This window comes from Anthonomus grandis, chromosome 13, assembly GCF_022605725.1.
Source record: "Anthonomus grandis grandis chromosome 13, icAntGran1.3, whole genome shotgun sequence".
NCBI lineage: Eukaryota > Metazoa > Arthropoda > Insecta > Coleoptera > Curculionidae > Anthonomus > Anthonomus grandis.
This window is the reverse complement of record NC_065558.1, coordinates 15,012,737-15,023,836: the sequence shown is the minus strand read 5'-3', so window position 1 is coordinate 15,023,836 and position 11,100 is coordinate 15,012,737. Positions and strand designations below refer to the sequence as shown.

General features: G+C 33.5%; 1 protein-coding gene across 1 annotated transcript in view; it reads right to left on the bottom strand.

Annotated features, from left to right (window-relative positions):
* Positions 1-3,482: 3,482 nt before the first annotated feature.
* Positions 3,483-11,100, bottom strand: part of LOC126743536 (uncharacterized) — a 51,907-nt gene continuing 44,289 nt past the window's right edge. The window contains exon 7 of the mRNA XM_050450670.1: positions 3,483-11,081. Coding sequence (XP_050306627.1) covers positions 9,572-11,081 — 1,510 coding nt within the window. The 3' untranslated portion in view covers positions 3,483-9,571. The remainder of the gene's footprint in view (positions 11,082-11,100) is intronic.

Below are 11,100 nucleotides of genomic sequence, written 5' to 3'. Positions count from 1 at the left end.
CAGCAAGATCTACGTATTTAGTTGAACAAACTGTGATAGTGTGATAGGTTTTATCAGCGATGTAATAATGCTTCTTTGGAAGATGTTTTGATGTTCCAAAGATCATATAGGGAAATTTCACACCACTTAAAATAGTTTTTTACCTTAAATTTAATACAGTTTTTTAACCAGGCGTTTTCTGTTAGAAAAATTAAATAAAAATCATCGTTTACAAAAGGATTAAAGTCATCCTCTAAAAATCTTAAAATTCTACATCAGGAAATTCACGGATAACCACTACTTTCATACTTATTTTAACAATTATCGTTATATCTATAGAAGACTCATAACACTTGCAAAGGATTTCTATTATAGAAACCGTCTAACAAGTGCATCTAACAAGCAAAAGGAGAGTTGGTCAATAGTAAACGATACTCGTAAAAAAAAACAATTTTCCTCAAACATTAATGAAAGTGAATTATCTCTCAACTTATTAAATGAATTCTATTGTTCTATAGCTGAAAATCTAACTAGAAATATAACCCAACCTTCTGATCCTCTTAGCTTTCTAGAATTTTTAACTATTTACACGAGTTAAAAATTAATTTTTCTTCATTCCCACTAACCAGAACTAAAACAACCATATTGGACATTAAAAATAAACATTGCTCAGGGGATGATGGCCTCTCCATAAAAATGTTTACAGGTTTGTCTGACCAGATTTTGAATATCTTAGCCCAAGCGACTAATATTTCTTGGGAGTTTGGTATTTTTTACTTATGTTTAAAATTGGCTAAGATTATTCCCTTTTTCAAAGGTGGAGACTTGCGGAGCATCCTTCCAACTATAAGCCCATCTTTTTACTTTCCAATTTATCCAAAATTGTGGAAAAGCGAAAAAATTGAAATTAGAGTGATTTCTTTTCTTAATTCAAACTATATTCTAAGTCCTCTACAAATTGAGTTTCTTCAAGTCAGGTTATTGTTTTGTGTTCACGTAATAGTATTTGTTTGCTTGTATTAAGTATTTTATTTAAACAGAAATGACTAAATGGATAATGCGTTTGTTTGGTGGTATAACGGATGATTTGGTCAAGAAACGAAAACCACATTCATTTATAGATTCAAAGAGCAGCAGATAGGAGAAGACATATTTTCTTTCTCATCAATGTCATAACATTGATGAGAAAATAAGATTATTATACAATACTTACTCTACTGAACAAAATTATTCTTGGCATCAAAGTTGTATGGCAAATTACATTAGCGAATTTGGAAACATCCAGCTGATTTACTTGCAATGGACTTTAAGAAGCTAATTGATAAAACATTAATTTAAATCGCAATTTTTTTATGTTTCTCTATAGGCTAAGCAACTAGCTGAAAACACGGAAATAGAAAATTCAGTTGTAAATGCTATGAAGAAATCACTCATAAATAAAAATATTTTATTAGATACTTTTTGGAAAAAATTTTATAGAAGCATTAAGAATAAGAAATTGAGTGAGAATTACAACAGACGAGGTTTATTAGTGTTTTATTAAATATATTTCATAATTATTGCGAAACACACAACTGTAACTATCGTAACAATCAGTCAAGTGATAAATAGATACAATATTGTAATAGACATTTAAATGGTTCCAAAGCATGTGTTCAGTACATTTTCTTGATGTACTAGGCACAAACAAATTACATGCATATACCAGGAATATCTAATTGGCATATTAATATATGCCAAGGATATTTCATCCAAGCAGCAAAAGATAGTTGGAAAAACGTTGAAGGAAGGTCGAATGACAACGTAGGCGTTGCCGTACTAAAAATCAACGTTAAATAGACATTATAAAAGCAACATGATAATCAACGTAATTTCTCGAAAGCTTAAATAACATTAAATAAATTATTTTTTACATTTACTAAAGTTGCATGTAGACTTGATTAAAAAAAAACTATTTTCAAATAGCAAATGATATTTCAAAAACATAATTTATATAGTCACCTTATAAATATGAATGAAGTGGAGTGACTTCTATTAATTACTTGCACAATTTTCTATATTCAAACTGAGGCAGTAGGGCAGGCGTCACTGTGCTTCAAGTTGACAATCTCACTAAATTCCATATTTGCCCAGAACCGAATGGTGATGGGTCAAAAAAGAAACATAACAAAATACGACGTTGATTCAACAAACAGAAACAACGTTGTCTCAATTATGCCGTTTCGTCAACGGTTCTTACGTTTAAAAGTTTTGGATATTTAACGTCGATTAAACTACTCCTTGCTGTCTGGGTCAGTTGACAGATTCAAGGGATATCCAAGGCCACCATAAAACATATGCCTGGAATATTTTTTCAAATATCCTTGGCATATCTAATATTTATACAGGGTGTCAACTTGAAAAATTTTTTGTGATGTGAATATCTTGCAAAATGTAAGAGTTGGAAAACCAGACCAACATTCAAATGGCACCACCCCGTTTGAGTAGTAATGTTCATTTACACAAAAAATGTTTTCCCACTATTACCACTCAATAAGACCTTTAACTGAAGATGTGACAATGTGGATAGTGTGATTTGAAATTTTGGGGGGCGACTCTCCCTTAAAAACTATATCCTAAAAATATGATAGTTCTGTATAACCATATTATCACTTCTATTCCCAGACTTAAGAAAGCTTTTCTTCCAGGGGGCAGGAAGATCACCTGAATTAAGAGATGAATTAAAAATAATCTTATATAATATTTAGAACTATAATCGGCAATTTTTCTAAATGAGTTTCACGTTTTATGATAAGAAACGTTACAACTGAAACGTTTCTTTTCTATGCTTTTCGCTCGCAATATCACGAAATTCATCTCTCGTAATAAATCCGTTTCAGAACTTAGTAGAACTTGTAAAAGAAAGAACTTGTGTGGATCAAAGATGAAGTCGTATCCTGACAGATTCCGGATACTACAGAAAACAGTTGAAAAATCACTAACAAATTGATCCTACTACTGTGGGTTCGAGAAAATATAAAGGCAACAAAATTGCAGACTAGCTTGCCGGGAATGATTGAGTTCCCCATGGGACGTGGACCTTGGACGCTATCATATCAAGAAAATTGAGCCCAATGACCAATAATGCAGATTCTGTTACAATAAAGCAGAAATATCATAGAAGCTACACCGCGAGTGTCAATCACTTACTTAAGATAATGCCACCTTGAAAATATGTTTATTGACTCAAAAAACTTGAAATTTTCAATCTCCGGAATATTCGTAAGGGGGATAGGACTTTTCGAGTAACATAGAATGTCAAGAAGGATATACAGAACAGACCAGGACTGATTTACTTGTAGAAGGGCAACGAGTGCTGACTGGCCCCCCTACATACCATACCATTGATGGGACGTCTTATGGTGTCTGGTAGTAAGAGATGTGGATTGTCCTACTGTGGACGCATCTTATTACAATGAAGTGGACGTTGACAACAATAAAAGGATTAAAAAAAAAAGACAAAGTGTAACTAATGATGGTTTATTTTTACAATTTAACTATACCAAAATTATAAAAAATGACGTTTTACATTCATAATGCTGCTTAGATAAATATATTACCGGGTGAATAAATGTGAACGCGAAAACGTGTACTTTTAATACAAAGGATTTGTGAAAGTAAAACGACAAAAAAGCTATAAATATTCAGTCGAAAAAACAAAATTTTTAAAGATTTTTTTTTAAAGCACCAAATAATTCTCTTTAACCACAGTTTCAAATAAAAACAATTTAATCTTAACTTAAGATTTTTTTTTATACGATAATCACGAAAATATCTAGAGAACACAACATATTCGTATAATATAGTTATAATATAATATTTTATTATGTACAAGATATATAGATATGAAAAGTAAATTTGGGCTCGCTCCAGCCCTGACAAGTTACGTTCTAGGCAAATAGTCAGGATCAGAGCGAGAAAATAATATATTCTCTTTTGAACACTATTAAATGGCAAATTTCCGTTGCAGAGGCTCCGGTGGAAAATAAAAATACTCTCTTATTTCCTACGAGATTTCCAAATTACAAAATTATTCTAAAGGCTCTTTAAAACTATGATCAGCATTTACTTTAACTCTGAATTAAGTTAACATTTTTTTTAAAGAAAACCAAATTGCTATTAGTATCAGAGTCCACCACATAAAAACTAAAAACAGTTTCTTCTCGTTATATCAAAGCAACGCAATTTAAATATTAAAAATATTAGTCGCTAATGAATTGATACAATTCATAATAAACATACATAAACATGGGGCGTTTTATTTTACATATTTCCGCTAATAGCTGCCTTCAGCCATGCTTCATTATTAATCTACATGAAACCCATAAAAAATCTATTCACTTAGAACTACATATGTGACATTTAAACTACAATGTTGTATATTGGTTTTTATAAACAATATGGTATGTACAAGAAAGAAAATGTAACTATATAATTATGTATAAAGAAGGTGTCATGACAAAAATTTATCTATCACATACCATTGACGTTGACCAAGTCATTTTAGATGTCATAAGCCTCAATTTCTGAGCAGTGGTCTTAAAATAGAGATTTTCTTATGTTTAGTAGAGGGATCGCAGTCACAAAACAGTTTAAGTGGTCATTCTGTTCGAAGGTAATTTAAGTTTTGGGTAGATTAAAGTTTTTGCATGACAGTTGTCATTTTTACAAATAACAAAGTTATGTTTGCTTTTAATGGAAACCATATATTAGTTAATGTATAATGTATTTATAATTTTTTTCTATTTTGAAACACGTTTTACGTGATCAAAAAGAATGTTAAAATAGTCCAGTTCTCTTTTTATTTTGTTAATAGAAGTCATAATACTAATAAGTCTCAATTATATATGAAGACCACAGGGGAAAAAAAAGGAATGTCACAATATATCAAAAATTGAGTTAGCGTCGCCATCTACTAGAGAAACGTCTATATTTTATTATAAGGACATATCCTGTAGGAGATCACGGCATAGTCCGTTAGTAGCCGCGTCTAAAATACCGGATACAGGGGAAAAACAAGAACTGTCCACTAGCAAAATGATAACAACATGGAATGTCCACAGATCGCTACGATGCAGATTACCGGTTCTAATTTTAGTTATGTTTTGCTTTCTAAGGGTAAACAAGTGAATATTTTTCGTGCATATTTTTGCGGTTTACAGCGTTAAGGTTATGTTTTAATGTACAAAATATAAAAGTAAAAAGTGCATCATGAAAGAAAATGAAAATAGTGAGCAGCAGCAACACAGTGAAAAGTTTAAGAAAAGAAAGATACATGGACGGATTACAGATGTAAACAAGAAAATAAAGGTAAGCAGTCATGAAGTAGGAAATGACTGTAAGTGTAAAAGACTGAGATGTTTCAAGAAAACCAGTAGTGAAAAAAGGCAGACACTTTTGAAGAACTTTAATCTATTAGCATCAAACAATGAACAAAATTTACATTTATGTGGTTTGATAAGATATAAATCTATTAAAAGAAGACGTCCTCGAAAAGATGAAAATGTAGCTCTATTACATGCTAATTCATATACATATAGTGTCAAAGTGGTAAGAGAAAATGCAATTTTAGAAGTCGATGTATGCTACAAGGCATTTTTGGCAATACATGGGATTACAAAAACCAAATTAGAATATTTGCAAAAATTCCTAAAAACATCGAGTAAGGCCGCTGTTGATTTGAGAGGTAAGCATTTAAATCGACCTAGAAAAATTTCTGACCAGACGAATGAAAATGTGGTTACCCATATTAACACTTTAACTGCCATGCTGATTTTGAGAAAAAAATTGTACGGGTCTCGTTGGCCAAAATATTTTTTTTGTCTCAAACACTTTATTTCTATTTGTTTTAAGTAAAAATCATGAAACAAAATGTGTTTTTTTTATTTTTTGTATAAAAAATGCCGTGCCCACCTATGGTACACAAGGCCTAGCATTACGATATTTCTACTAATGTCTAGTCACTTGCGTAAATTCTTAGCGCAATAATAAACGAAGCGATTACGAAAGATTCACGTCTAAATTCATGAAAAGACACTAATTACAATGAAATTCGTACATTCATAGCGTTTCTTATTTGGATGGGACTCGACTCAAAGCCATCATTACCTGATTACTGGCGCAGAAGTCCATTATATAAAAGTGAAATTTCCAATTATATGCCCCGAAATCGATTTGAATTATTTTTACGAATGTTTCACTTAGCAAACAATGACGAGCGTCCTGAAAATAACAGACTTCACAAGGTTCAAAGTCTTGTTGATAAAAATGAACGCTAATTTTTATCGTTGTATGGTTCGGGAGTCGTGTGTCTGCATTGATGAGACGATGATTCCGTTTAGAGGAAAGCTGTCCTTTAGACAATACATAAAAGGAAAGCGTCACAAGTTTGGAATAAAACTTTTTAAAATTTGTTTGCCGGGGGGTTATACAAATAAGGTAAAAATATATTGCGGCAAAGAAAAAATTAATGGACAACCGATTGCGGAAAAGATAGTTATGGTCCCAAGGCCCCAAAAGAAAACCAGCCGCGATTATCGAGTATAATAATGCTAAATCATTTGTGGACACGTCAGATCAGATGACAGCTTACTCAAACTCATTACGAAAGTCCGTCAAATGGTACAGGAAGGTGGCATTTGAGTTGATAACTGGCACTTCAGTGGTGAACTCTTTGATTATTTTTAATTCAATCAACCAAAATAAAATTTCGGTTCCAAAATTCAAAGAGAATCTGTGCCTGCAACTTTTACAGACGAATAAACCACCCTTTCCCGTACAAGTTCAACAAAAACATGAGCTTACTCAAAATGCTCTTAACAAACGAGGTAGATGCACGACTTGTTACAAAAGAAACTCCGAACTACACGGTAGAAATTATGCTGTTAAGAACACCAAAAGAATTATTTATGTATGTAATGGATGTAAAGGAAGCCCATTTGTGTGTTTGGACTGTTTCTTTGCCAATCATGTTTGCACAAAAAAAAAACTAAAAAAAAAAATTCTTAACAGACGTTATTAGTTACTTTTTTAATAAAAAAAATATGTTATTTTTGCCTATGTACTATGAATTTTCATTTAAAAAATTGAAAAAATAAATGCTTATCTCAAGTTTATTGTATTATTTGCTATACCTCTAAAAACTAAAAAAGTCAAGGCCATTTTATGATAGTATAATGCTATGCCAGACCCATCGATGTTCCCATTTAAATATACAATAGATGTGTACCAGCCACGAACACATGGCCGAAAATCCTTCTAATGCATGTGTCTCATATGTGTACACATGGCCGAGAAATAAAATTCCTTGTGTCCATATATGGTACACATGGCAGTTAAAGTGGTAAATCATTTCAGGGAAACAAAAGCCATTATGGCCTCAAAAAATCAGATCGTCTTTATTTAAGTAAAGATCTTAATATTGCAAAAATGTATAAACTATATCAAAACAAATTTCCTAATCATCCTGTTTCATACGAGTTCTATAGAAATGTTTTTAATACAAAATTCAACATATCGTTCGGGTACCCTCGTAAAGACACCTGTGACCCCCAGATAAAACACCTTAAAGTATTTTGCGACTCGTGTGGGGGTCAAAATAAAAACTATAAGTTATAACATGATCAAATACATGCATTATATTGTTCATATCAAAAAAAGACTGAAGTCTTTCAAAATAACTTTTCCAATTAGGGGGCACTTAGGAGTCGAAGAAATAGAAAGGTCCAGAGTTAAGCCAGCACCATTTCATGTCGAAAACCTGGAAGAGGGCCACGATATAATAAGAAACTGAGATTTTTTTTGTGAAGCTGAATTATAAGAAAAATTGTCCATTCGCAATACGCCCGTGAGGGAAATGGAAGTCACAATTAGGCACCCCCGACTTGTTTCACATAGATGTTCCTATAATGGGTGTTGGGAACCAAGCTCAGGACTACCACCTATACAGACGAGAATTTATCCTGTATTGCGAAATGATGAATTTTTATATCCTGACCGAAAGTATGAAGGTAAGTTTTTTTTTTAAATATAAAACTTTTAATCATAGAATACGATTTTCAGGTCTAATCCCAATAAGCGAGGAAAAATTTAAAGATTTGCAAGCTCTGAAAATGTTCTGTTCTCAAGAAGCTCAAAACTATTATGATAAGTTACCTCATGCCGCTAAAAACAAAAAGAAAAAGCAGCAATAAAACTACGGAGGTAAGATATTTCCTTTGATTAGTTTATTGCTATTACTCATAGAATATTATCTACTTTTAGGTCTTAAATCAATATGGAACAAATACTATAACTATGATAGATGAAACCTCGAAATATTGGACATTACCCCTTTTTACTTTGGAAATTGATTTTTTTTTGGACATTCCTCATTTTTGCTATGGAGAATTGAAGTTTTTTAGTTTTTTGTATATTTTTTGTATAGAAATGTGTTTTGAAATGCAATGCTTTCGAATACGTGTAGCAGACAGTTAAATAAATAATATTTGACATATCTCAACCATTTCAGTTTTAAGAATCTTAGAAGTTCCAAACTTTAAAATGGATATATCTCAGTATTTTTATTTCGTGACATTCCCTCTTTTTCCCCTGTGGTCTTCATATATTAAGCAGAGAAATATGTCTGTATGTCTGTATATTTATTTTTATTTAACTGTTTGCTTCTTATTATTGTTTTTTAACAGTACCGTAATTGTATGTATAATGTATGGTGTTATGGAAGATCGTTTTACGCGAATAACACCTTTTATGTATATATGCTGTATTAATGCACAATAAACTTGATTTTGACTTTTGAAATATGAAGAAAATTATAAAGTGTAGAAGTTACAAAGCCTAAAAACAAACAAACAATAATTAGTGATTTTTTTACATAAATAGTTGAATACATAATATTTTTTAATGTATACGTTTGTACATGAAACTTTTACTTTTTGTTACATGTATGTTGTATTACGTTTCTTCTTTTTGTTTGTCTAAATAAATATTTAAAAAAAAAATGGTCTGTGGATTATCTGTGTTGTCGATTATCCGGCGAAACTCGGTCCCGTCTGGCGGATAACCGAGGATTTAATGTGCTTAAAATAATGATTTTATCTGGATGTAAAACTGCCTGAAAATGAAACCGGTAGCATACTAACAATATCAAATCCAAACAATTTTTCTAAAGAAAATACATTAGAAAAAACAGGTTGAAGATGGCTCAGTAAAACCGAAATGCAGAATTAAAAAAAGTACTCGTTGTTAAAAATTACCATATAAAAAATGAATTTATAGAATATTTTAAGATTTAAACCCTCATTTAGGCATTAATTATGCAATTCTTTTACCCACGATTTCACGAAATTGCGTATATTTTTACGGTTTCTGAAATGCTCATGAGACATTTTGTGCAATCCATACATCTAAGATGGCAATGATAAGCGACAAATAAACCTTTTGTCATCGACATAAATAATATATGAATTTATCTCTCTCTCTCAGCCCGAACATTCTTGGAAAGCAACCCTAACCTCACTCACTCAATCACTTAACTACAAAAGTTCATTTATCGTCAGCTGGTCGTATTAGAGGTACGCCGTTTTCCCTGCTCCTTCACCCCGTCAAAGTCCGTTTTCTTACCTTTAGTCAAGGCCAACATGGTGACCAATTTCTTCGGTGAATCGCCGACGATCCAGCCGTGCTGAATAGGCCGATCGTCGTCATCGTCTTCCTCCCTAATGGGCTTCACCTCGATCAACGATTGCGATTCGTCCTCGCTCGAACTGGACCAATGGTAGAGCGGATTGGCTGCCGCCCTCTTACGTCTGTTCGTCGCGGCTTGTTCCGCGGAGATCGGCGGTTTTTTGGATTGCGATGGTTTCTTTCTCGGTTTGCTGGGTGGTCGTGGTGCCGCAGGCGGTTTCATCGTCTCTTCCGCGGTCAGCAGTTTCTTTTTCTCCTTTTTCGCCGTTATCTGGCTCTCCAGCATCGCCTCAAATGCCTCCTCGTCGGAGCTCCAATACTCCACCAGGACGTTTTGTTTTCCGCTGGTGCACGACCGTTGGCTTTTTCTGCTCGCCACGCCGATGCACTCTTTCAGTTCCAATTCCAAATTAATTCCAGAGTCTTCTTGGTTGTTCTTTTTGCTGGTGCGTTTTTTTGTTGTTTTCGTTATGTTAAAGTCGTCATCTGAGGCATCGGAGGTGGTGCGAGCCCTCTTACGACCTTTCGTTTTGATGTATTTTCTTTTGGGTTCGGCTTGTTTAGTTTTTGTTTCGATAATCGCTTGGGTCTCCTGGATTTCTTTGCCGAGTAGCTGGTCAAAGAGGAGATTCATTTCTTCTTCAGACATTTTGGGTTTTTTCGAAGCTTCTTCTGGTACACCTGCTGAAGGTAATAATAGACTCTTATTAACCTCCTGACAGCTTCGCACGTAATTCTCTACCATTTCCAAGTTGTCTATTTCAGGAATCTCTGGGATATTTCGGAGCTCTTCTTCTATTTCATCTTGTTTGGACCTGGCGGCGTGCTTGAAAATCTTCCCCATAATTTTGTACTTTTTTTTGGTGATATTTTCTGGGGTATTATCAGGTTTTTTGATTGGCACAGTTGAGATTGATGAAAAACTCGATACAGACTTGGCATCTGCCCCAATTGAGTCCGAATAACTATCATTATCGCTCTCCGGTTTCGGCTTTTCGATCAAAATCGGATCGGGTTTAATAAACACGTCATCAGCCACCGCAGATACTACCGGGCTTTTCTTCTTAGTGACTTTAAATAGTAAGTTGCTTCCCACTTGAGACTTTTTCACCGGTTTGGATTTTCTCGGTTTCACCCTGGGACTATCCGGACTCGTTCTGATCGGATCTGGTTTGCGATTCTGAGGACTCGTATTTAAAACTTCTAAATTCAAGTCTTCAGTTGGAATTGAGACTTTTAGGCCTTCGTAGACTTTTCTAGCACCCTTTGTCACAATTTTTTTACTAGCAGTTTCGCAGTCGCTGTCATCTCTTTTGTCCGAGATGGGTGATAACGGTTCTTCAGTTAACGGTGGATCCTCCAATGAAAATTCCTCGGCTCTATTAGAAAATTATTAAT